Source organism: Herpailurus yagouaroundi, unplaced genomic scaffold (genome assembly GCF_014898765.1).
Source record: "Herpailurus yagouaroundi ecotype Mexico unplaced genomic scaffold, PumYag 29, whole genome shotgun sequence".
Lineage (NCBI taxonomy): Eukaryota > Metazoa > Chordata > Mammalia > Carnivora > Felidae > Herpailurus > Herpailurus yagouaroundi.
Window position 1 is genome coordinate 76,550,606 of NW_024412377.1, and position 27,938 is coordinate 76,578,543.

General features: G+C 33.6%; 1 protein-coding gene across 3 annotated transcripts in view; it reads left to right on the forward strand.

Annotated features, from left to right (window-relative positions):
- SLCO6A1 (solute carrier organic anion transporter family member 6A1) overlaps positions 1–21,930 on the forward strand; it is a 101,073-nt gene extending 79,143 nt beyond the window's left edge. Inside the window, exons 11-13 of one of the 3 annotated variants that reach the window (XM_040447706.1) lie at positions 16,854–16,918; positions 18,838–18,975; positions 21,670–21,930. In XM_040447706.1, the coding sequence (XP_040303640.1) occupies positions 16,854–16,918; positions 18,838–18,975; positions 21,670–21,806 (340 nt within the window). In that variant the 3' untranslated portion in view covers positions 21,807–21,930. Of the gene's footprint in view, positions 1–9,056; positions 9,157–16,853; positions 16,919–18,837; positions 18,976–21,669 lie in introns of those variants that run through there. The other 2 variants (XM_040447719.1, XM_040447711.1) reach the window with 2 other exon arrangements.
- Positions 21,931–27,938: the final 6,008 nt, after the last annotated feature.

Consider the following 27,938-nt stretch of genomic DNA (forward strand, 5'->3'; position numbering starts at 1 on the left):
GCGATCTGTTGTTCCCTAGGAAAGCAGGCTAGAAAACATGAATAAATATATGCAAAAAAAATCTGAGAACTTGGGGACATGTGGTTTCTGTTTTTAATTAACTTGCAATTTAGATGAGAGTCAAAAGTTGGACTTATAAATCCAGTGAAGCAGCTTTTATAACCATTCATCTGTGTCTGGAGTAAAATTACAGGGACCAATAAGATATATACCTTGCCTTCAAGTTTCTTAGAGTATTGTAGGGAGAGAGCCGAAAAGAAGATGTACAGTGGATATTTAGAGGTGTCTTGATTAAAACTTAGACAGACTGACCCAGAAAAAGGTGGAAGAAATGGTAATTTTTATCTATGATGATTTGGAAATGCTTATAGAAGATACAGTACTTGAACTGAGATATGAATAAGCAATTTGTCATAATGCCTGCCAATTATGGAAAAGTTCTTAACAGGAAAACTGAGCAGTGAAAGTAGAGGCAAAAATGTGTGAAGTATCTTGACAAGGAATTTGTTATGACAGAAGTAGCATGATGGTAAAGGGACAGGGAGATTTGGGCTCCATAAAGGTGAGATCATGGAAGGCTTTCTTTGCCATATTAACATGAATGATGTTATCCATTTTGCAGCTGGAGGCCATTGAAAAAAATAAACCTCATAAGTAAAAGTGATCAACTATGTATTTTAGATAGAATACTTTGAAGATGGTATAAAAGATAAAGCTGAGGGGGGAAACAAGAAAAAGGAATGTAGTTGGGATACAGTTTTCAAATTTAGTAGTGGTATTTAAAGTTAGAAGTGATAGAATATATTTGAGAAATATTTAGTTTGGATAAAAGCGCAAGATTATTACTTTGATGTTCCTCATATAAAATATTTAAAAAATTAGGATTATGTGCAGATTTCCAGTCTAGGGAACTAAATGAATGACAATCCATTAACTGAGATGAGAAATTCAAGCAGAGAATGCTTAGATTGAATATAATCTGTACAATGTTAAACTTGCCTTATGTAAAGATCATGTGAAACATCCAGGTAAAAATTTCCAGCACTGAGATGAGACAGATGATAGTAATAGTCCAAAAATTCAGTTCTCAGTCTTATCACTTATTCTAATAAGTAATTATATAGAGCTATAGGGAAAGTAAAACACACATGTATGTGCGCACATGTGTGCACACACTACAGTTTCTGTAAATAATGAAATTGGTAAAAAAAAAAAAATGACAAAGTTGAAATTGCGTGTGAGTATTGCCAAAATTGAAGCAGAACTAGAAGCCAACTTGTAGATTCAAAAGGATGTGAAATGTGGGGAGGATCTCAATATTGACAGATCTGATCTCTGGCATTTATTTCTGCTCAGAAGGAGAAGGCCCCACCTTAGAATGGAAATTTTGGGAGCACAACCTAGGTAGATAAATTAAGGTAGACGCTCTCTGGAAATAATGAGAGAAAAGGCTTGGAAAATGCCCAGGTGGTCTAGACATAGCAGATCTCAAAAAAATGCCAGCAAAATATTACTTCTATAAATGAATACATCACCTTGGAAAGCAAGAAAAGTGAAGAGATCTCAGAAGTGCATAGATTGTAGTAGAAGTTCTTTGGAAGCAGGCCGTATTTGGAGAGGTAGAAGAGGTGGAACGATACATAGGAATCATTCTTAAGTCCTCCCCTATGTCACAGAGGAGATAACTTCAGTTTTGAAGCTTGGAAACCCTGGCTTAAGTTCCATTCTCACAACCTGCCTCTAATTTAAGACAACTCACCTCATTAAAATATGAATAAATGGAAAAGAAAAAACTTCTGCCTACGTACAAAATAAATATAGTAAAAGAAATGAAACTTATTAAGCATTACTGCACACAATGTAACTCAGTAGAAAATTGTTCATGATAAAAATATAAATGTAGCTATACGTAAATTTAGGCTAAAAAATGAACAATTATGGCCACAAAATGAGAAAAATTGCTAGAAGAAGGAAGCTATGGAATGCAAGCTGACAGAACTCAGGAACAAAATTAAAAGGAAAAAACTTAGAAATGAAAACTAAATTAGAAGCAAACAGGGAAGAAAAGACAGCATAGAAACCAATGTGGAGCATAGAAATAAGGAGGGGGGATGAAGAATACAGAATAAAAATAAGAGAAAAGCATTAGATAAAAGGGACAAAAATAAGAGGAAAGGAAGATCTGACATAGGGATAATTGAAGTTCCTAAAGAAGAAAACCAAAACAATCCAACAATAAATATTTAAATTTTTAGTTAAACTTCACTGAAATACGATATTTAGTAAATGCTGGAATAATAAGCAATAATAATAATGAATAAAGACTGAAATAAAAAATATTTGTGTTTACATTTTGAAATGGCACATCAAGTAAAACTAGGGAAATTTACCCAAACCAATAAGCATTGAGATACAGTGTATTAAAACTGTTATATTTAAAGGTGAAGAAATAGTCCGTCATAAAAAAAAAAAAAAAAAAAAAAAAAAAGAGGAAAGCAAACAAGTTTGGCACCAGATTTGTCCCCAGCAGCATTCAGCTCTAGAAAACTAGAAACACTTAAAAGATCACTGAGGAAAGAAAATGTGAGCTAATTATTTTGTCATCAACAAACTGCCCTACAATTATAAACAGCTTTGATATGGCAGAACTGGGAAATGTTGTTAAGAGATACTTCTTAAGAACTGAAAGCAAGACAAGTTATAATTAGCCAAGATACATGATTAGGAAAACTTTGATAATAGGTCCGTTGGTGAGCGTTGGATAAGTTAAAACAAACAGATTTAACTACTTATATTTAGCTAATATATTTTTTAAATTTAATTAATTTATGCTAGAACTAAGACATATACTAACCCGAGCATAAAGGTAACAAAATAGAATGCAATATATTATGCTTTGATAAAGTAGAAATTATACCACTAACAAAAATTGGGCAAAGAAAGTGGGTCAAAAGAAGGACAAGCATCTTGGATACCTAATAGATAATAAATGGGGAGTCAAGGGAAATCATCTTAATAGACATTATAAGGAAGCATAATATATTCAAAAGAGTGCACAGATCACAGGTATACAGTCTGATGGAAATTTTACAAAGTAACCACCACCAATGTAACCACAGTCCAGTTCAAGAAATCAATAATTATAAGTATTCCAAAAGTCCTTCCACTAACTCCTTTCTTGTCACCAACCCCTTCATCACTTAAGGTTACCACTATCCTGACTTCTATCCTGAATAGGTTAGTTTGTTCTGTTGGAACTTTATGCATATAGGAGATGATAGCACGTAGTCATTTGTGTCTGTATTGTGTTACTCAACAATATGTTAGTAAGAGTCATTGTTGCATATAAAATAAATTCATTTTCATTGCCCTATAGCAGTGCTGTCCAATCGTGTTTTCTAAAATAATGAAATGGTTTGTATATCTGTTGTCCAAAATAGTAGTTTCTAGCCACATGTGCATATTGAGCATTTGAAATGCAATTAAGTATGAATGAGGCACTGAATTTTAAATTTTATTTGGTTTTAATTGACTTAAATTTAAGTAGGCACATATGGCTAATGGTTACCATATTGTATAGCATGGTTTTATAGTAGTCCATTGTATGAATATACTAAAATTTGTCCATTTGTTCTTTAGTTAATGTTTCCAGTTCAGGGCTGTTATGATTGCTATTTCTCTTCTTTTTCTTCTTTTTTTTTTTTTTAACATTTATTGATTATTGCGAGACAGAGAGACACAGAGCGTGAGCAGGGAGGGGTAGAGAGAGGGGAGACACACAATCCGAAGTAGCCTCCAGGCTCTGAGCTGTCAGCACAGACTCAGAGCCTGACACGGGGCTCGAACTCATAAACTGTTAGATCATGACCTGAGCGGAAGTTGGTCGCCTAACCAACTGAGCCACCCAGGCACCCCTATGATTGCTGTTTCTATGACCATTTTTCTATTTGTCTTTTGGGAAACATATGAACAGATTTCTATTGAGTTCATATATAAACAATAGAAATGCTAAGTCATAGTGTTTACATATATTGGGCTTTTTAACAAATTTTAAAAGTTTTGCACAAATCCATCTTCTAGCAGTCTATGATTGTTTTCAAGTTGAGCAATTTTGATGGGTGTGTGTGTTAATATTGTGATTTTAATTTCCTTATTCAGAGGACTGATACTATTGAATATATTTTCCTTTACTTATTAGCCATATGAATATGTAATTTTGTTAAATGTCAGTTTGATTTTGTTGTCTATTTTTAAATTGAGTTGTCTGTTCATTACTGATTTACAGGGTTTCTTCCTATACAGTATCTATACCCCAAGTTGGGGGTCGCTTGTCATATATATTCATAACAAATATCTTTTCCAACTCAGTGCCTTGCCTTCTCAACAATGGTGTCATCTTTTGAGTGAAAAATTTTTTTATTTAATTTATTTATTTTTATTTTTTAAAAGTTTATTTATTATTTATTTTGAGAAAGAGGGGGGGCAGGGGCAGAGAAGAGAAGAGAGAGAATCCCAGGCAGGCACTGTCAGTCCACACTGTCAGCGCAGAGCCTGATATGGGGCTTGAACCTATGAACCATGATATCATGACCTGAGCCAACATCCATGCTTAACCAACAGAGTCATCCAGGCGCCCCACAAATTTTTGATTTTAATGTCCTGTTTAGAAAATATTTCCCTAACCAAATTATGAGGACATTTCCTATGTTATTTTAATAAAAATTATAAAATCAGTAATTCAGCTGGAAATAATTTTTTACTTAAAGGCTGTCCTTTCCTGGGGCACCTGGGTGGCTCAGTCATGATCTCATGGTTCATTCAAGCCCTGCATCAGGCTCTCTGCTGTCATCACAGGTTTCAGATCCTCTGTCCCCTTCTTGCTCTGCCTCTCTCCCACTCGTGCTCTCCCGCTCTCTCTCAAAAATAAACATTTTTTTCTCTCTTTTTTTTTTTTTTTTTTAAATTTTTTTTCGACGTTTATTTATTTTTGGGACAGAGAGAGACAGAGCATGAACGGGGGAGGAGCAGAGAGAGAGGGAGACACAGAATCGGAAACAGGCTCCAGGCTCTGAGCCATCAGCCCAGAGCCTGATGCGGGGCTCGAACTCACGGACCGCGAGATCGTGACCTGGCTGAAGTCGGACGCTTAACCGACTGCGCCACCCAGGCGCCCCAATAAACATTTTTTTTTAAAGGCTATCTTTTCCCTGCAGCAGTGTACCAACAGACTATATATGTGGATCTATTTCTGTACTCTGTTCTGTTCCACTAGTTTATTTACGTATCCTTATACCACTATTACACTCATTCATTCATTCATTCATGCATTCATTCATTTATTCATGTATTCATTTATTTGAGAGAGAGAGAGAGAGAGAGTGCACCCATGGGGGAGGGGCAGAGAGAGGGAGAGAGAGAATCCCAAGCAGGCTCAGTGCTGTCAGCATTCAATTTCACCAAACCTGAGATTATGACCTGAGCCGAAATCAAGAGTCAGTCACTTAACCAACCCAGACACCCAGACGTCCCCACTATTAAATTTGCTAATATTTTGTTTAGTGTTTTTGCATCTGTATTCATGACTAAGGTTGCCTTATAATTTTTCCCTTTTTATTAATGTGCTCGTTAGGTTTGGCCTTAATGTTCTGGTCTCATGAAATGAGTTGGGAGATATTTCCTTTTTTCTTTGTATCTGGACTATTTTATGAGGGTGTAGATATGTATACGTGTATATATATATGTGTATATATGTACATATACATATATACATATATATACATATATACATACATTTATATATTTAATTAATAATATATATTTAATTAAATATTTGGAAGAAATCACTTGTGTTGTCACTGGGGATGGGAATTTCTTCATGAGGTTTTAAATGGAATGCTTGTGTGTGTGTGTGTGTGTGTGTGTGTGTGTGAGAGAGAGAGAGAGAGAGAGAGAGGGAGAGAGAGAGGGAGAAAGAAACCTTTTTGCATTTGTCTTTATAATTCCTATCATTTTACTTTTATGTTTATTATGTTTTTATTTTATTCACATATATCTTCTGTATATTTGTATATGTTCCTTTTCTATCCAAATATGAATATAGCTGCATTCCAAAAGTCTTAACATGTATTTTTCTCATCCTTTCAATTCAAATATGCCTTTCAATGTATTTTTTACAATTTTAACCACATGTTATTTAGAGGTATATAGTTTAGGGGCACCTAGGTGGCTCAGTTGGTTAAGCATCTGACTTCACCTCAGGTCATGATGTCACAGCCCATGAGTTTGAGTCCTGTGCTGACAGCTCAGAGCCTGGAGCCTATTTCAGATTCTGTGTCTCCTTCTCTGTCTCTACCCTTCCCCCAATCATGCTCTGTCTCCCTCTCAAAAATAAATAAAAATTGGAAGTGTATAGTTTAATTTCTAAATATTTGGAAATTTTCTTGTTATATTTTGTGACATGTATTTACATAGACATAAATATAATTAATATTCTATTTTTAGTTTGAATCCACTGTGTTCAGAGAACATATTTTCATGTTTTTTTCCTTGAAATTTCTTTGGACTTACTATTATGGTGCATTTGTCCATTATTTCTGTCATTTTTGCTATATACATTTTGAGGCTTTTTTTTTTTAATTTTTTTTTTCAACATTTATTTATTTTTGGGACAGAGAGAGACAGAGCACGAACGGGGGAGGGGCAGAGAGAGAGGGAGACACAGAATCGGAAACAGGCTCCAGGCTCTGAGCCATCAGCCCAGAGCCCGACGCGGGGCTCGAACTCACGGACCGCAAGATCGTGACCTGGCTGAAGTCGGACGCTTAACCGACTGCGCCACCCAGGCGCCCCTTGAGGCTTTCATTAGTTGAAAACAAACTTAGAATTGCTACAACTTCTTGCTTTATTGACCACTTTATCCCTTGAAATATTCCTTTTTATCTGTAATAACTTTTTGTCTTAAAATTACTTTTTATGACATTAATATTGCTTTATCAACTATATTCTTATTAGCATAATATATACTGTTCCATTCTATTACTTTTGATCTTTCTCTGACCATGTATATTTAAGGTATATCTAGTAAGTAGTATACAGTTGACTTAAAAAAAAATCCAGTCTAACCACTTAGTTTTCAAACTAGAGTATATAGAGTATTAAATTAAAAATAACTGCTGGTACATTTGGATTTTTCTCTCATTTTGTTTCAAATATTTTTGTTTGTTTCAAATATTTTCTACTCGTTCTTTTACTTCTTTTGAATTAAGTTATTTTAGTTTTCATTGTTTTCCCTTTATTATTTTGCTAATTTTGCATTATTTTATTCTTCTTGTGGTAGTCAAGACATTATTAAAGTATATATAGTTCATTAGAGTCAAATTAAATTAGTGCTTTTGCCACTTCCTGGATAATTCAAGGATCTAAGAATATTTTAACTCCATTAACTCTCTTCCAGCCTTTTGTTATTGTTGTCATGTATTTTGATGCTACATAAATTTTATAACCTAAGAGTGAAACTGTATGTATGTTTAATATCATATTAACAGGATCAGAATCTTTATTTTTTCCTACATTTTTGTGCTTTCTTCAGAGATCATTTATTTCTTCCAGAAAAAATTCTTTTACTGTGGGTCTGGTGGAAATGAATTTTGTTCATTTTTTTATTTGTTTAAAAATGTCTCGGGGTTCCTGGCTGACTCAGTCAGTTAAGCATCAGACTTCATTTCCACTCAGGTCATGATCTCGGGGTTTGTAAGATCGAGCCTCCGTTCTGGCTGTGTGCTGACAGCACAGAGCCTGCTTGGGATTCTCTCTCTCCCTCTGTTTCTGCCCCTCCTCCACTCGCATGCATGCTTTCTCTCTCTCTGTCTCAAAATAAATAAACTTCTTTAGAAAGTCTTTAAATCACCTTTATTGTAAAATTATATTTTGATTGTTTATGGAATTTCAAGTTGGTGGTAATTTTAGTACTTTAAAGAGAAATATTTAACTTTCTTTCTGACTTCTATGAGAACATTTTGTTACTATTCCTTTGAATGTAATATGCCTTTTCTCTAGATGCTCTTAACTTTTTTTCCTTGTCCTTGGTTGTCAGCAATTTTAATATGATATTCCTTAGTATGATTTTGTTTATGTTTATGCTGCATGGAGATTAAAAATTTTCTTACGGCTTTGAAAGACAGGCTTGTTTTCTTTTCCACTTATCTATTATGATGGTAAGTGTATTTATTTGCTAGGCGGCCATAGAAAGGTATCACAGAATGGGTGACTTAAACAGCAGCTGTTTATTTTCTCACAGCTCTGGAGGCTAGAAATCTGCAATCAGTGTGTGGGCAGCTCTCCTGAGGGCTGTGAGAGAAGGATCTGTTCCAGATCTCCTTGGCTTGTAGATGGCCATTTTTAGTCCAGTCTTTACATGTTACAGTCCATATTTCATGTCGGTGTACATGTCAGTGTCCATATTTTCTCTTCTAATAAAGACACTCTCATATGGGATTAGGCCCACCCAACTGATCTCATTTTAGTTTGATTACCTCTCTACAACCCTGTCTCCAATATGATGGCATTCTGAGGTACTTGAGGTTAGGATTTCAGCATATAAATTTTGGAGGGACACAATTCAACCCATAGCAGCAAGAAACCATCCCCAATTTATCACTTACCAGCACCACATTATCTTCATGACTCTGTGAGTTGACTGGACTCAATAAGGTAGTTCTTGATTGGGGTTTCTCATGGCTTGTGGTCAGATGCCACATGACACTTACTCATCTGATAGCGTGACTGGACTGGATTTCCAAGACAGCTGACAATTCAGGCTAACTTTTGGTGGGAGCCTAACTGGGGCTGATTGACCACAAGTAGCTTCCTTATGTGACTTGTACTTCTGTTAACAAAGTATTATAGTTCCAAAAGGGGGTGTCCCCAGCTTTAGTGTTCCAAGGGACCCAAGCATAAGCTGTAAGGCATAAGCAACAAGGCTTTATTTGACCTAGGCTAGAAGTCCAAGAATATTACTTTTATGCATTCTTTTTGCTAACAAAATCATTATGTTTCAGGAAGAAGATCATTAGGTTCCGCTTTTTGATGTCACGTACAACTAGCATGCATACAGAAAAAACAACAACAAAAAAAAGGAATTGATGACCACCATTTTGGGTGATTATCTACCACACCCACTTTCACTGATTTAGGAGAATTCTTACATATTGTTTCTTCAAATATTCCTTTTGCTCCATTCTTTCTCTATTCACCTTTGGAATATTAATTATACATATCACAAACCTTTTACTGTGTCCATGTGTCTCTTACTATCTTTTGCATTCTATTTTTATTTGTTTTTATGTTTTGTGCTTCAGACTAAGTTTTTTCACTTTTCTAATTTCCGATGTATTAATCCTATCTCTACCTGCTTTTGCAGTTACCTACACTCTAGTTTACTAATTATATTTTCATCTGTGTTTAATGAGCTATGAAAGTCACCTATTGAATTCTTAATTCTAATTAGTGTATTTTTCAGTTATAGAATTTCATTTCCTTTCAAGAATCTAATTCTCTGAAAAAATTCTCTGTCTTATCATTTATTTTCTTGGGTATATTAATTCCCCAAATTTAAAATCTCTGTTAGGTATCTAGTATCTGAATATTCTGTAAAACTATTATATTGTATTTTTTTCTCTTGGCCCTGTCTTTTATAATTCTGTAATTATTTTTAATAATATATGGAATTTTGTGTACTAAGAACATTAGCGGCTAGAGACATTAATAACTCCACGTTTTTTTTACAATAGCTTTATTTAAACACACAGAATTGGAACAGTTCCCTGTAATCCAAACAGGAATTTAGTTGGTTTGAGGTTGGGTTTAAGTCTCTAAAAGTCCTTATCAATATCCAGATTGCTTTTATCCTAGGGTATAGTCTATTAAGAAATCCTGAGTGAAAGAAACGTATGTTAAACATAGGATCCTTCATTCTTGGTGAGAGTTGAATGCTAGTGTTTGTCTTCCAGTTACAATAAAACTTCCAAGAACAATATTACCAGTTCTTTTTATATTGTATTAGAAATAATAGCCAATATATTTAGGTAAAAATTCAGTAAGCTCCAGTATATAAAAAAATAACACACACTTAGAGCTACATGCACTCTTGCACACACACAGACACACACACACACACACACACACACACACAAATTCAGTTTAAATTAATTTTTTAACCTACATTAACTGGAAAATGAAAACAGACTAAGGTCTGTAGTCTGATTAACATAAATAAGTGCATGTCGTTTTCCTGGTTTTAATATTATATATAGTTACATAAGCTTTCATCACTGGGGGATGCTGGGTAAAGGAACACATGGTACTTTGTACGACTTTTATAACTACCTGTCAGCTTCAGAAATAAATAATTTCAAAATAAAAAGTAAAAAAAAATGAAACACACATATACATACACACACATATGAATATTACAAAAATAGACTGACTTAACAGTTGGGGAAGATGTATTCAATATACGGATAGAAGACCTAACATCACCAATATATTAGTTCTTTTTGAGTTAATTGATAATCTTAATGTAATAATTAATAGAATAGAATTATTGGACTTTAAAATCTGATTTTAGATCTCTTAGGGAAAAATAACAAGCAAGAATAGCTTGGGAATCTTAAACAAAGGAACACAATAATGGAGCTTTAGTCTCATAAGCTGAAATGTACCATAAAATTTTAATTATTAAAACAATATAGTATTGATTTATGAATAGAATGACAGTAAGTCTAGAAATAGATCTCAAATTATATGGGGATTTAATGTAAAATGAAAGTGAGATCTTAAAGAAGTGAATCAAAGATTCATCTTTTAGAAAGTGGTTTGAGTGGGGCACCTGGGTGGCTTAGTTGGTTTAGCATCTGACTCTTGAGTTTGGCTCACATCATGGTCCCAGGGTCATGGTACTGAGCCCCACATGCCCATGTTGGGCTCTGCGCCGGGTGTGGAACGGGCTTAAGATTCTCTCTCTGTGTCTCCCCCAACTCCCAGCTTATGCTCTCTCTCTCTTTCTCTTTCTTGTAAAAAAAAAAAAAAAAAAAAGAAAGAAAGAGGGGCGCCTGGGTGGCTCAGTCAGTTAAGTGTCCGACTTCAGCTCTGGTCATGATCTCACAGTTGGTGGGTTCGAGCCCTGCGTCGGGCTCTGTGCTGACGGCTCAGAGCCTGGAGCCTGCTTTGGATTCTGTGTTTCACTCTTTGCCCCTCTCCTGCTCGCACTCTGTGTCTCTCTCTCTCAAAAATAAATAAGCATTAAAAAAAATAAGAAAAGAAAGAAAGAGAAAGAAAGAAAGTAAAAAAGAAAGAAGGGGGAAAGAAAAAGAGATTTGTTTGAGTATAATGAGATTGTCTTCAGGGGGAAAAAAATATCCAGAGTATAAACACACCAGAGAAAACTAAAATGGAACAAAGATTAAAAAAAAACAAAAAGTGTTAAGCAATACAAGTGCTAGAAAAAAAATTGACTCTGGGTGCCTGGGTGGCTCATTTGGTTGAGCGTCTGACTTCAGCTCAGGTCACGATCTCACAGTTCTTGGGTTCGAGCCCCGCGTCGGGCTCTGTGCTGACAGCTCAGAGCCTGGAGCCTGCTTCAGATTCTGTGTCCCCCTCTCTTTCTGCCTCACCCCTGCTTGTGCTCTGTCTCTGTCTTTCAAAAATGAATAAACATAAAAAAAATTTAGAGCTTATCTCTTTTAAAAAAAAGAAAAAAAATTGACTTATTTCACTATTATCTTTAAAAGAGCAAGGTATTGGGGTGCGTGGGTGGCTCAGTTGGTTAAGTGACCGACTTCTGCTCAGGTCATGATCTTGCAGTTTGTGAGTTCAAGTCCCGCGTTGGGCTCTGTGCTGACAGCTCAGAGCCTGGAGCCTACTTCAGATTCTATGTCTCCACCTCTCTCTACCCCTCCCCTGCTCACGCTCTGTGTCTCTCTGTCTCTCAATAATAAATAAACGTTAGAAAAGAAAAGAAACGAGCAAGGTATTTCCAACTATGACTCAAAATCTAAAAATGGGAAAGACTGAAAAAAGGTACTCCATAAAATTAAAAATAATAACCAAAGTCAAAATTCAAGGAACAATAAGTATAAGCAACTCTTATCATATGAAAAGTTTAATCCCTCTAATAAGTAAAGCTCTCTTATGATTAACAACTCTGTAGAAAAGTGGAAAAGCATCAAAGAGAGAGCAAAAATGCAAACGTGAAGGAATGTTCAGCCATACCCATAAGTGACATAGAAATTAAAATTTTAATGTGATAGTATTTCTTATTTATCTAGGTGACAGGGATAAAACTTTGATTATAGAATCTGTTTATGTGGCCATGTAGAAACAAGTACCTTCATAATATTGCTTGAAAGAGCACAACATAGTACATCTCCTGTGAAAGGGGATCTTTAATACCTAAAAAATTTGCAGATGTGCTTATCCTTTATGCCAGCACTTATACTTCTTGAAATCCTTATTGTGGACATCCTGTAAACAGACACATTTACATCTGTAAGTTTATCTATATCATATATGTATATGTTTTTATTTCATATATATATGATATGATATATAATATACATGGGTGTATGTGTATGTGTGTATATATATATATGAAACAAAACGGTGGGAAAAATCTAAGTATAAAGGAGCAACAGACTGGTTGAATAAATGATTGCATTTTTGCACATGAAATGTAATGCAACTAAAAAAATTAATAGGGTGGAGCTCTATATTCATGTAGGAAAGGATCTTAATATATTGTTACACGAAAAAAGAACAGTGAATATAGTATGCTACTTCCTGTGAAGAAATAAATAAATATAGAGATATGCATTTACAGTTATTTGTATTTGCATAAAAGAACACTAGGTATAAAAAAGAATGTAATTAAAATGGTAACCTAAAGGTAACCAAAAGGAGGGGGTAGAAATAGAGGTAGATGACAGCAAGGGTAGAAGCAAGCAGGATTCTTCAGCATATTCTCTTTATACTGTTTTGCTTTCCAAAGCATGTAATTATACTACAAATTCAACAAATAAAGTTTAATTTTAAAAATACAATAAGATTCAAAGTCAAAGACATAAATTGTGAAATCATTGTCAAATGAGTGATAATAAGAGTCAAGGAAGAGGGGTAGGATGGAGTTTGTAGTAAGCCAATGGTCCTACAGAGGGCAACAAGAAAAGATGGGTTACATGATAAAAATAATACATTTAAAGGCACAGGACTAGAGGGATTAAAATTCCAGAGAGAGCAGAGGTTTTTAGAGGTGAATTGGAGATCTAAAGCTGTCCCTGAGATTCTTGGCCAATTCTTGATGAAGGCTAGGTCCTGAGAGTCTGGACTAGGTCCGGGTAGAGGGTCACCCCTGGGGCAAGCAAACTGGCAGTTACTGGTGATTACATGGGACTAAGAATGACAAAATTGTTTTTCCTCTGGAGAAATTTGTTGCAATCTGACGCTGTGTGAAGTAAAGTCTAAACAGAAAAGTATCCTAACTTGTCTGTATCTCTCTATCAGGGGCTCATTAAGAAAAACTAGTTTTTCAATTCTTTCCTTTCCAACAGAGCCCGACTTGGGGCTTGAACCCACAAACCGCAAGGTCATGACCTGAGCCGAAGTCGGCGGCTTAACTGACTGAGCCACCCAGGCGCCCTCCACCAAAAAAATGTGTCTTGACTAATAAGTATTCAATTATAATTTTAAAACACACTGCAAAGAAAATGCAGTAAAATTCGATGAGAAAATTATAGGACGGTCTCACTGTGCGTGAGGATTCAGAGAGGGTGTTCCTGAAGAACTGATATTTAAGCTGAGCCCTGAGGGATAGGGGATGAGTATTCACACAGTGGGAAGGACAAATGTGAAGATTCTGAGTGGGAGAAGTAGCTTTGTAAGATTGTTGTGTTATAGAATGTCGTGAACAAGGAGGGTAATGAAGGCAAAAGTGAGGTGTGAAGTGGCATCCAGTAAGACTGATGTGATAAGGCTGACTCTTGTAAATGTTTTTTTGCAATTCTAGGTTTTATCATAAGAACAAGGGGAAGCTGTTAAAGGATCCTACGGGAGACAGTGAAGTAATCAGAGTTTCACAGTACAGAAAAATCACTTTGGCTCTTAGGTGGAGAGTGGGCTGAAAGTATAAGGATGGTTGTTGGGAGATAAATTAGGAAGTCATTTCAGTTTTTTTTTTTTTTTTTTTTTTTTTTTTTTTTTTTTTTTTTTTTTTTGGTTTGTTTTCAGGAGAAAGATATAGACTTGGAATAGGCTGGTGGAATTAGAGATTAAATGTATATTTTTTTAAATCAGAGAAAGGACCAAAAAATGTATTTTTAAAAATCACAGTATTTGGTTATTGGTTCTGGTCCATGAGGAAAAGGATGGGATCACAGGTGCCTCTTTTCACATTTTGGACTTGAACACTGCATGATGGTGGATGACAGCTCCACTTGTGATGGGGGAGCACTGGGGAAGGAGCAGCTTTTGTGCAAAACAGGAATTTAAATCTAGAGCTGATGTCTTATAAGAATGATGTGGAGTGGAAATGTAAGTTTAGAAGTCATGAGAGATAGTGGAAGCTGCCTTTTTACATTTTGGAAGAGTACTAACAAATTTTTGTTTATTCCATGATATTCTTAAACACCCTATTATAGCCTTACTTATTAGACAATATACAAAAAACCATTCGCTTCATTCATTTTCCATTAAATATCTTTAATACAAAGCTATTATTTATTTTGTGTTATTCATTTAACTGATGGAAAATCCTGGGAACCATTAATCTTTTTATCTTGTATATCAGAAGTGAAGATACAAAAATGCTTCTTTTTTAAAAGTTTATTTATTTAATTATTTTGAAAGAGAGAGAGGGAGAGAGAGAGAGAGAGAAAGAGAGAGAGAGAGAGAGAGAGAGAGAGAGAGAGAGAGAGAGAGAGAATCCCAAGCAGGCTCCATAATCAGTGCAGAGCTGACATGGGGCTTGATCTCATGATTGTGAAATCATGACCTGAACTGAAATCGAGTCGGAAGCTCAACCGAATGAGCTACCGAGGTGCTCCCAATATATAAATGCTTCTTAATAATGCTACTTATGAATTATGGTCAGTTCTATATATGCTTCGGAAAGCAATGATAATCCATGTAAGAAAACTACATGTGCTAAATGAAGCAGAACACTCAATTATAGTTAGGGATATTATTAATATCTCCACTTTATACCAAGACCTATACTAAAGTGTAGTTCTAAAATGTGACACTTTCTTTTTCCTCCCTTAAGAATCTGCTTACTATGGAAGTATAAATAATTTTTTTTATTTAAAAATACCATTATCTTTTGAGGATTGGTTAATTTGTTTTCATTTTCCTGGTAGTAAACATTTGAGGAAAGAATATTTCTACCAGGTTGATACGGGTGGAATTATCTTACTTTTTGTGAGATAGTCACAAAATATTGTATGAATGCTACATTTTAGTATATTGAGTTGTTTGGATGAAAATATTGGTCATATTAGTTCATTGTGCAAGTCCTAGAACAAGGAAAAAAATGGTAAGCAAAGAGTTTTTTTTTTAAATAAAATGTAGTTTTTATTTTTTTTACTTCCTAAAATGTTCAATGGTTTATTATTTTTTATTGTATTTTCAATTGAGTCTCCAAACTGATATGTGGTTTTATGCATTTATTTTATTTTATTTTTTTAATTTTTTTTTAACGTTTATTTATTTTTGAGACAGAGAGAGACAGAGCATGAATGGGGGAGGGTCAGAGAGAGGGAGACACAGAATCTGAAACAGGCTCCAGGCTCTGAGCTGTCAGCACAGAGCCCGATGTGGGGCTCGAACTCACGGACCGCGAGATCATGACCTGAGCCGAAGTTGGCCGCTTAACCGACTGAGCCACCCAGGTGCCCCTTATGCATTTTTTAAAAACAAATACTTGCTTTGACCTACAGGAAATACAAGAGAGCTTCATTTTTTATATTTGGAAAATTATTTCTGTTTATTTTAGCTTTTGAATAGTGAGGGTAACAGAGGTCCAGCAGGAAAGAGAAGGGGCTCTCAAATTAGGATAATTTAAGCAAGGTTGAAGAAAGTGGCTATTTAAAATGTGGGTGGAGTATAAGAATCATAAGGCATATAGTGCAGTACCCCTGGTCTGTTACCACTTACCCAAAAGAAAACAAGGGTAGGAAAGAGAGAGAGAGACCTGTAGAGAGGACTGCTTTGCCTAGTGACCTAGTCAGCAGGATTTCACTCTGGGGAGAGAACCTGGGAAGAAACACCTTGACCTCACTCTCCTTCCTCACTCTCGAGTGCCCAATTGGCAAACTGTAATTAGAAGCCAGAAGGCAAGAGAGCCTATTGATGTAGCACATTTAGATCAGTCTCTCAAGACAGAGATAAAGGTAAAGAAATGTAGAGTGGATTTCACAGGGGAAAAAGGAGAAATGTAAAGTAGTGGATGTGCACCTCAAAATGGAGAAAAGGTAAGTGTGATAGTTAGTGCCGAATTTTTTTTCAGCAAAGGAAAAAAGAGGCTGGGGCAGAGGGTCTGGCCCGTAAATGCTTCCTCCTTGTGAAGAGCAAGAAGCTTTGGAATCAGTTGGCAAGGGGAAGGATTATGAAAAATTGAAGGAATTGTACTTCTTTAATTCACCTAGATTGAACTCTGTTAACTGGTTAAAGATTTTTAGTTTAATTGATGAAGAGTAAAAAAAAAATAACAAAAAAATTATAATAGTAATAAAATAATAATAACCTAGCAAATTCTCTAAAGCTATTAATAGCAATGTTTTGATAATATCATTACTCTTTGCTCACAGGATTGTATCTGACAATCAACGTTCTTTGGCCTTGGGTTTGGCCTTTGTGTTTTTGAGAATATTTGGTATGGACTTTCGGCAATCTTTTATTACACTGAATTGTTGATTTTTTGATATGTGTGTCTACGTGTATATTTAGAATTTCAAATAAATAAAAATGGTAAACTGACACAACACAAGTGAATCGGGGAGCTGCTTTGCAGAATTTAGGAGACAATATTTATGTAAAAAGACAATACATAATACAAAGCCGATCCTGTCATATAAAATATGCATTAATACTATATTTGATCAGACAGGACAGTCTATTTGATTAGATGTATATTCATCAATCTTGTCCAAGTGGTTTGGTAAGATGAAACAAAACACATAACCACAACACTGCTTGCATGTTTGGGGAGTCACTAACAACATTTTCATTACCAAAGACTCTGATGTTTTTAAGGACTTATAGCCAAAGAAAGAAAATTGTTTTTCTCAGATGGTAATGCACTCTGTACTTCAGGCTTTCTTAAAATAGCAAAAACTAGCTTTCAAATCTAAATTATCTACATTATGACTGTATTAGCACCCCTGATTCAAAAGTTGATTAAAAATATTGATGGGGCAAGGAAACGAGATTAAACTGGATTGAAGACTGAAAGACATATGATAAATGGAGTCAAGAACATAGAAAAATTTAAGTGTGGCTTGGATAGGGATCAGAGAAATAATTCTATACCTAGATCAATATGTGGGGTTAAAATTGGCTTTTTTAATTAGGAAAAATGAGAGCATATTTTTATGTGAATCATGGCCTGATCGATAAGGACAGATTTGTTTTGGAAGACAGAACCTAAGAAACAGCTAATGCATAAACAGTTTCTAACATGAGAAAGGAAGCTAGTGAGACTGATACATTTTTGTTGGAAGAGGGTGGAACAAGATGATACTTTAGATACAGACTGCCTCTATATCTAACAGTATTTTGCCAACAGATAATTTGAAGCAGAGGATAGATATTATCTGTTTTCTGTTTAAAAGATAACTCTGCTTCTGGAGGGAAAAATACTTATAGAAGATAAATGTAAAGGAAAAAAAGGCTTTTGCTGCAGTCTAAACCAGAATTATGTTAAATTGGATTCTGAAGGTTGTGAAAGAGACACAGAAATCAACATATCCAAGATATGTTTAGAGTTAGTGTCTTAAAGATTTATCATGGATTGGAAAAATATGAAGGAAAATAGAAAAAAATGAATAGTAGGCTTAGGTTTTTCACCTTGAACGATTATAAACAGAGTGCCAGCACTCAGTAAGATTGGGAGAATTGGCAATCTTTGATAGTGATCTTGGATAGTGGTCTTTGGCAGGAGTCATAAGTCATGAAGCATGAGGGCCCTGACATAATGAAGTTATAGTAAACTAGATGTCAGTAAAGATATCTTAGTTCTGAGATTTCAGTTCTAATGTCTTTGGGGTGACTTTTTAAAAAATGACTTCTAATTCACTTTTAGCTGAAATTGTTGCTGAGGAGATGTTGTCTCTGAGAGTATACAGAAATTTACCTAAGGCAGTACACAACTCTTCTTCTGGATATGAGGTCCTCTGAATCTAGGGTTGCTACAAACATACCAAAGCATTTACATTCCTAGTTATTTCTCTCAATATCTTGATCAATAACAGATGTACATTGCATTAAAAAACTAACTTTTCATTGATTGAAAACATAGAGAACATAAAAACATAAACTGATTACATGTATGTCATTCTAAAAATATGAAAGCAACTAATTTTTTATACCTACAGGAATAAGGATTTTTTAAAAATACAGTTTTTTTCCAGTTCTTAATAATCCTACTTATAAGTAAATTCTTAGATAATTTTAAATGATATATTTAAATGTGATGATGGCTAAATACATCAGTTTAATTTTAGAATAAAAATCATACTTATCCTAACCTGTAGTGTTTTCATAGAGCATTTATAATTATTGCATTTTTCATAGGGACTATACCTGGACCAATAGTTTTTAAAATGACAGCAGATATTTCTTGTATCTTTCGGGAGACTGAATACTGTGGGAAAAAAGGAAATTGTTGGCTCTATAACAAGATGAAAATGGCCTACCTATTGGTAGGAATATGTAAGTGATACCTATTAAAGAATTACAGAAAAGTAAAACTTTTAAACATGTATGGTTGTTTATAGTAATGTACAATAATAATAAACTACGAACAAATGGATATTTTGATGTTTAAAGAACCCTTATTATATAGAAAATATTTTAGAAACTGAAGTATTAAAGTATTTATATGAATATTTGAGTCACTGCATTAAATACACAATTGTTTTATGTTGTTCCTGAATAAAGGGTGGTAATTAGCAAAATTTCAATTTGGGAAGTAATTTTGCCCATATACATATACAACCAAGTTGCTTGACCTTGTAACCCTTGCTATTTACATAGTAAAAGATTGGACAATTAAAAAAAATTTTTCACATCCCCAGAGAACATCAGGATACTCTCACCCTACTTACATGTGAGTTTCACAGTCTCTTTTGCTTAATGATGTAACAGCCTACCTAGCTAGTATTCAGTATTTATTGAATAAATAAAGATATGAGGAATTGAGATACTATGGTGGTATGAGCTGTGTTATGGTCAGTTTTGAGAAAATCTAGGTATGCTTGTATTACTCTAGAAAATATATATCTTCCTTGATTTCAGTTTGTTCATCTGTAAAATGAGGATGTTGGACTATATAATTTCTGAAGTCTTAATCTCTACTAACATTCAATAATTTTATTGTATAGATGTTGGTATGATAAATATTTAAAAGTGTTTATATGTTTTGTGATTTTAATGAGTTCATTAACTTGAAGAAACATAATGATAGACTCTAATATTTAACAAAAACAAATACTTCTGTGATGAACAGTATATAGCGGTGCCTTGTAATTCAAAAGTCAATTATCCAGCAAACTTAGTCTACACTGAACATTGAGTAAAGTCAAATTTTAAAAAACAATTAAAAAGTAAAAAATGACATTTAAGAAGTCAAAATTAATTTCTCAGAGATAATTCAACAAAACTAGGTTTTGTTCTTAAGGAAGTCCTCTTAAGACACTACTGAGCCTTTTAATTTTTATTTTAGATATACATGTAACATGCTTATCTATTTTCAAACACAGCACAAAATTGACAAAGCTGGTGAACTGCTTAGAGATCCTGCTAAGGAGCTACTAAAAGGAGATAACAATAATAAAGGACATAGAGAAATACAGTTGGATAGAGCAAACAGAAGAAACTGAAATAAGAATATGCTTTTGTGGCAGTTTAGTGTAAACTTTTTAAAGTTCTGATCGTTAAAAGAAATAATTAATAGACAACCATAGTTTAGAAGGTAAAGTGTAAAAAGGAACCAATGTCCAAAATATATAAAGAACTCCCATATATCAAAATAAGCAAAGGATTAATAATGGAAAAAATGGACAAAAGACTTGAAAGAATTCACAAAATTTAATAATCAGTCAATAAACAATGGAATGGATATATAAATTGTGGTAAAATCAACAATGGAATGGTATATGGCAATGAAAACAGAAGGTACACAACTATATAAAATATGAATTAATCATACAAACATAATTTTGAAAGAAAGAAATCAAACAACTGAGTATGCACTCTGTGATTCCACTTACATAATTTTGACCTGCTATAACTATATTTCAAAAATAAAAGTAACCCATTCTGGTTAGTGACTTTGAGGAAACATGAAGGAAAGCTTCTGGGGTATTGACAGCTGTTTTGTTCTTGATCCAGATGCTGGTCACACTGTGTTTAGTTTGTGAAAAATATATCTTTAAAAAAAAATTGAGATGCAATTAAGATGCAATTAACATATATCTTAGGTTTTTAGTTTGATGGCTTTTGATAAATGAGTGCATCTGTGGAACCAGCACCTCAAAACAAGCTGTAGAAATTTATCCCCTGTCCCTTTTCAGTCAATTTCCTTCCTCTAGAGATAAACCTGTTTCAGATTTCTATTACAATATGTTGGCTCTTTCTGTTCTAAAAATTTATGCAAATGGAATGCAGTATATACTCTTTTTTTTTTTCTGTGTTGTTTAATATTATGCTTTTGGGAGATTCATCCATGTTATTCTACAGCAGTAGTTTGTTATTTAAAAAAAATTTCCAAATACTATTTCATTTTGAGAATATACTATAATCTATCCATTCTCTTGTTAAAATTCATTTGGTTGTTTGCAGTGTTGGGCTATTATAAATGTATGAAAATTATTGTGTCATTATAAATGACAGACTCATTAATGTTTCTTTATCTTCTGTAACCACTATAATTGATATTGTCAGATAATTGATGTTGTTGCTCTAGAATATTTTTTACTTTAATTTTCAGGGTCTTTTGCATTCTAAGCTCAAGTACTTTTATATAATGCTTGTAATATTTCTGTTTATATTTGGAAAATGGTGACTTTTTCAAAAAGAATAAAGCTGCATGAAGTGGCTTAAATAGGTTCCAGTTCCTATTGATATTTAAGTTAGCAGCAATGTATTTTTAAGCTTTAGAGTTAATACATTCTGTGAAAAAAGACACACTTTTTAAGAAATTTTAAAGCTTTTGTAAACATTAAAAAATCTCCTTTAGTAACTTGATATGTTTATAACATTAATTACATTCTATAATTAGAAAATTGATATTTTAAAGAGATTAAATATACTTACCATTTCTTTGGTAAATAGCATTCTTTCCACAAATATTTTTGCTCTGAATAGATTGACACATCTGATGGTTTTTTTTTTTTTTTAATTCAGGTTGTATTTGCAAAGTAGTCACTATCTTCTTCACTGCTATTGCATTTTGCCTATGTAAATATTTACCAAAGGATAACAGTGAAATCCTGCATATGCCCGTGAAGAATCCAACAGTAAAAAAAAAAAGAAAAAACTAATTTATAACTGGATCATTAATGTGGAAGAATTATACACTGTCAGTCCATCGATGGAATGTTATACTAATAAAATTTGAAATAATTATAATATAGTTACATGTTTAATTAATGAATGTGACTCATATGATCCCGTAAGTTTATTATAGTTTGAGTACAAATATAATAATATAGTCCCTGTGTTTTGGATTTTTGAAATATATTGTAAAATACACATTTAATAACTAATAAAAAGAATACTTTTAATGAAAAAGATGAAGCAGAAGTGGGAAAATATACATAAGTTAATTCTGTTAGTGACATGTATTAATTATTAGCTTTTGGTTATGTAGGACTACTTAGGATTCATATAGTTTGTTCTTCTTATTTAATTCAGGCTGCGGATGTTTATTTCTCAATAATTTTTCAAAATAAAATTAGATTTTTCAGTCCAGTTCATATAATAAAAATTTAAATTAATGTCATACTTATTCTCCAAAAGAAGGCAGTTTCAAGCTTCTTAAAAATTAACATTTTATTTATCTTTTATTTCACCGTGGAGAGGTTTCTTTTGAAACTATCTCTGGTCAGTTGGCTAGTTTGCAATACATAGTTTCATGCTCCTTTAATTTTAGTAGACACAAAAGTCAAAATGATCATATACATCTTTATTTTTACTTTGACTTGAGTTTTATTGATAAAGACTACCTGATGCCTGAGCTGATTTCCATTGTTATATGTTTTTATATTTAATTGTATGATAATTATAATTATTTCATGTGAAAAATATTCAAATTTAAATGTAGAAAATGTGTCAACCATTTGTGGAATTTTTTTAAGCTTAAATGTGTTTCTCTAGAGAGTTTTTGTTATAAGTATTTCATACATCATTGTACAACCATCCAAATTTATAGCAGTTTTCTAAATGTTAGTATAAAAATCAGATTGTTGGGGCGCCTGGGTGGCGCAGTCGGTTGGGCGTCCGACTTCAGCCAGGTCACGATCTCGCGGTCCGTGAGTTCGAGCCCCGCGTCAGGCTCTGGGCTGATGGCTCAGAGCCTGGAGCCTGTTTCCGATTCTGAGTCTCCCTCTCTCTCTGACCCTCTCCCGTTCATGCTCTGTCTCTCTCTGTCCCAAAAATAAATAAAACGTTGAAAAAAAAAATCAGATTGTTATAAAACAAAAAACTTCTCTACATTGCTTCTATTGTTCTCTTGGGAGAAGAAATAACGGATAGAATTTCTCCTTTGTTATACACATTAGTCAAGGACCGCTGTGTGTAAATGTATTGCCCTATTCCTTTTTTTTTCCTTTCTCCAATTTTTTAAAAAATTCCGGTTAATTAACATACAGTGTAATATAAGTTCCGGGTGTAGAATTTAGTGATTCATCACTTACATACAACACCCACTGCTCATCACAAGTGCCTTCCTTAATCCCTATCACCTATTTAAACCATTCCCCACCCCCACCCCCCAAATGATACAGTAACCCTCGGTTTGTTCTCTGTAGTTAAGAGTCTGTTTCTTGGTTTCCCTCTCTTTTTACCCCCTATATAAATTTGTTTTGCTTCTTATGTTCCACATATGAGTGAAATCATTTGGTATATGCCTATCTCTGGTTGAGTTATTTCGCTTAGCATAATTCTCTCTAGCTCCATCCCTGTCCTTGCAAATGGACTATTCACAGGATTGGCTGGCAGAAGGAATTGTGAAGCAGTGAGTATTTATATTCTACTATCTCTCTTTTTTACTTAACTCCAACATGCATTTATGAAAACCTACACACTAGTCTTTATATGAAATTCCAGTGGGATTGCAGAACATTTGAGGATCAGAGTGTGAAAACAGGAGTTTCTTCTTTAAAGATTCTGTAAGATCTATTTCTCTGCCCTACATTCAGAAAAGAATAATTACACTTAATGTTTACCTAAGTAGTAGAAATATATCTGTGGTTATCTGTGTTTTCACAACTAAATACCTTCCTATGAAACATTTACTGTATGATTTTACAGTGTATAGGATTTTAAATATCAGAATATAACACGTTTTTCTAGGAGAATTAGTTTAATAATCTTAGGTTACTCATATCCTTTATTAATATTCTTATCTAAAAGATACCTGAAAATATATACAACAAGGAAATAAGGTAAAACAATGACAGATCCATTTTGAAGTTGCTTGTAGTTTATGTGTGTGTGTATATATATTATCTGTATATTTATCCTTTTTTCAGAAAATAAAAGTATAATAAAAATTATATTAATTTGGATAGTAGTGTTAATACTTTAAATTTGAAGATAGACTTCTGATACAACAGAACATTGTTTCTGTCACAAACTAGTTTATAATTATGTGGATTGGTAAATAGAGAAATGATGGAAGTATAACCCAGAAGTTTCACTGGTTAACACTAAGTACCTTTTGAAACAGTCAAGAAAATCTTTCTTACTATTGAAGAGATGACCTTGGCAATAAATGGAAGTCTTAAAGAAACAGCTAAAAAACTTACAGTAATACCTTCCTTTGGAATCCGTTTTGAATAATTTAATGCTATTGAGAATCATTATGCTTTTCACAATGTTAACATATCTAGTGATGTTGCAAGTGTAGATGAAGAAGCTGCAAAGTTATTTCTAAATATTTTTATTTTTGATGAAATTGATCTCTATTGGAAATTCATGTTCCCAAGGAGCTTTATCTCAACAGAAGGAGGTGAGTCCCAGTGTTTAAACCTACAAAAGATTAACAGTGGTACTGGGTGAAAACCCAGTGTGGATTTAGCTGTGCTAAAATGTATTAAGATTGTGGTGTTTTTTTGTTAGAACTCTGGTTACAAAGTTGCAGTGGTTTACCTCTACAATGTTTTCTCCATAATCCTTGTTATTTCTGGTGTTTGATTTTTGCCTAAGGGAATGTTTTAAAGGAATGCACTCATAATATTATAGCAGAAATGCTCATGTTTTAGAATTGATGAGAGTTTCTGAGCTTCAAATTGCATGTTCTCCAAAATCTTAGAATAATTAATTACCATGAAAATCCTAGTCCCTCAATCTTTAAAAAAATGAATTCTTACTAATATTGGATTGAAGACTTCTTGTTTTAACATGTAGCGTTCAGTGTTCTGTATGTAGTCTAGAAAAGTATCAAGTTTTGATTTATTAATGGCAAATTTTCCTTCTCAACACTGTTTACTCTCATTTTCCCCAAGTTAGTTAAGACATCATTGACATATAGCTCTGTATAGGTTTAAGGTGTACAGCACAACGGCTTGACTTACATATATTGTGAAATTATTACCACAGTAAGTTTAATTAATATCCACGATCTCAAATAAATACAAAAAAAGAAAGAAAACCAATGTTTTTGTTTGTTTGTTTGTTTCATGATGAGAACTCAATATATCTCTTCTCAACTTTCAAATATACGATAAGCAGTGGTAACTGTAGTCATCATATTGTACGTTATATCTCCAGTATTTATTTATCTTATAACTGGAAGTTTGTATTTTTGACCACCTTTGTCAAATTCTTCCCTGCCCCTCAACCTCCACCTCTATCTTTTAGATTCACATTTAAGTGAGATCATCCAGTATATTTTCTTTCTCTTTCTTACTTATTTCATTTGTCAAAATGCTTTCCAGGTCCGTCCATGTTATCACAGATGAAAGGATTTCTTTCCTTTTTTTTATGGCTGAATATTATTCTTTGTATATACATATACTACAACTTCCTTATCATTGATGAACACTTAGGTTGTTTCCACGTTTTGACTATTGTAAATAATAATGCTATGAACATAAGAGTGCAGATATCTCTTTGATACAGTATATTTATTTATTTTGGATCATTTCCAGGAGTGGAACTGTAGATCATATGGTAGTTTGATCTATTTTAATTTTTGAGCAACCTTCATACTGTTTTCCATAGTAGGTGTACCAATTTATAATTCTGCCACCAGTGAAGAAGGGTTTCTTTTCTCCACATCCTCACTAGCATTTGTTACCTACTGTCATTTGATGATAGCCATTCTAACAAGCATGAAGTTATATCTCACTGTGGTTTTGATTTGCATTTTGCTGATGGTTAATGATGTTAGCATGCTTTCATGTACCTGTTGGCTATCTGTATATCTTCTTGAAAAAGTGTCTATTCAGATACTCTGCCCATTTTTTATTTTTTTATTTATTTTTATTTATTTATTTTTTCAATATATGAAATTTATTGTCAAATTGGTTTCCATACAACACCCAGTGCTCATCCCAAAAGGTGCCCTCCTCAATACCCATCACCCACCCTCCCCTCCCTCCCACCCCCCATCAACCCTCAGTTTGTTCTCAGTTTTTAACAGTCTCTTATGCTTTGGCTCTCTGCAACTCTAACCTCTTTTTTTTTTTTTTCCTTCCCCTCCCCCATGGGTTTCTGTTAAGTTTCTCAGGATCCACATAAGAGTGAAACCATATGGTATCTGTCTTTCTCTGTATGGCTTATTTCACTTAGCATCACACTCTCCAGTTCCATCCACGTTGCTACAAAGGGCCATATTTCATTCTTTCTCATTGCCACGTAGTATTCCATTGTGTATATAAACCACAATTTCTTTATCCATTCATCAGTTGATGGACATTTAGGCTCTTTCCATAATTTACTCTGCCCATTTTTTAATTGAATTGTTTGGTTATTGAACAAGGGTATGGAGAGTATATTCATATTTTGAATATAAACCCCTTATCAATTATATAATTTGCAAATATTGTTCCATATACTATATGGTAAGTTATCCTTTTCTTCTGTTGATCATTTCTTTTGCTGTGAAGGTTTTTAGTCTGATGTAGTCCCACTTATTTATTTTTGATCTTGTTCCTTATGCTCTAGGTTACATATCCAATAAAATCATTGCCAAGATCCATCTCAAAGAGCTTTTTTCCTATGTTTTCTTCTCAGAGTTTTATGGTTTCTGTATTTACATTTAAGTCTTTAGCCCATTCTATGTTAATTTTTGCAAGTGGAATGAAAGAAGTAAGTGCCTAGTTTCATTCTTTTACATGGTGTGAATATTCTCAGCACCATTTATTGAAGATTCTTTTCTCCATTGAGTATTCTTGAAACCTTTGGAAAAATATTGACCATATATACATAGGTTTATTTCTGAGAGCTTGATTATATTCCATTTGTCTATGTGTTTGTATTTATAGCAGGACCATACTGTATGGATTGTTTTCCTGACTTTGGTGTTCATCTTCATGACCATTGTTTTGACTTTTTATGAAGTAAATCACCCATCTCCATTTCAGATTCATTTCTAGTATTTTTTTTACTTTTACATTCAGTAAATTTTTAATTTCAGTAACTTTTAATTTCAGTTAATATACAGTGTCATATTAGTTTTAAGTATACAGTAGTAATTCAACAGTTCCATATATTACTCAGTACTCATCAAGGTAAGTGTACTCTTAACCCCATTCACCTATCTTACCCATCCCCCAACCCTCTGGTAATGGTTACCTCTCCTCTGGTAAACATCTGTTGCTTTTTTATAGTTAAAAGTCTGGGTTTTTTTTTTTTTTTTTGGTTTCTCTCTCTTTTTTCCCCTTTATTCATCTATTTTGTTTCTTAAATTCCACATATGAGTGAAATCATATGGTATTGTCTTTCTTTGACTGACTTATTTTGCTTAGCATTATACCCTCTAGGTCCATCCATGCTGTCATGAATGACAAGATTTCATTCCTTTTTATAAATGAGTAATATTCCATTGTGTATATATATATATATATATATATATATATATATATATACCTCATTTTATTTATCCATTCACCAGTTGAAGGATATTAGGGCTCTTTCCATAATTTGGCTATTGTTGATAATGTTCGTATAAACATCGGGGTGCATGTGTCCCTTTGAATCAGTATTTTTGTACTCTTTGGGTAAATACCATAGTACAATTACTGGATCATAGGGTAGTTCTTTTTCTAATTTTTTGAGAAAGTCTTTAGTGTTTTCCACAGTGGTTGCACCAGTTTGCATTCTCACCAACAGTGCAAGAAGGTTTCTTTTTCTCCATATCCTTGCCAATACCTGTTGTTTCTTGAGCTTTTGTTTTAGCAAATCTGACAGGTGTGGGGTGATATCTGATTGTTGTTTTGATTTGTATT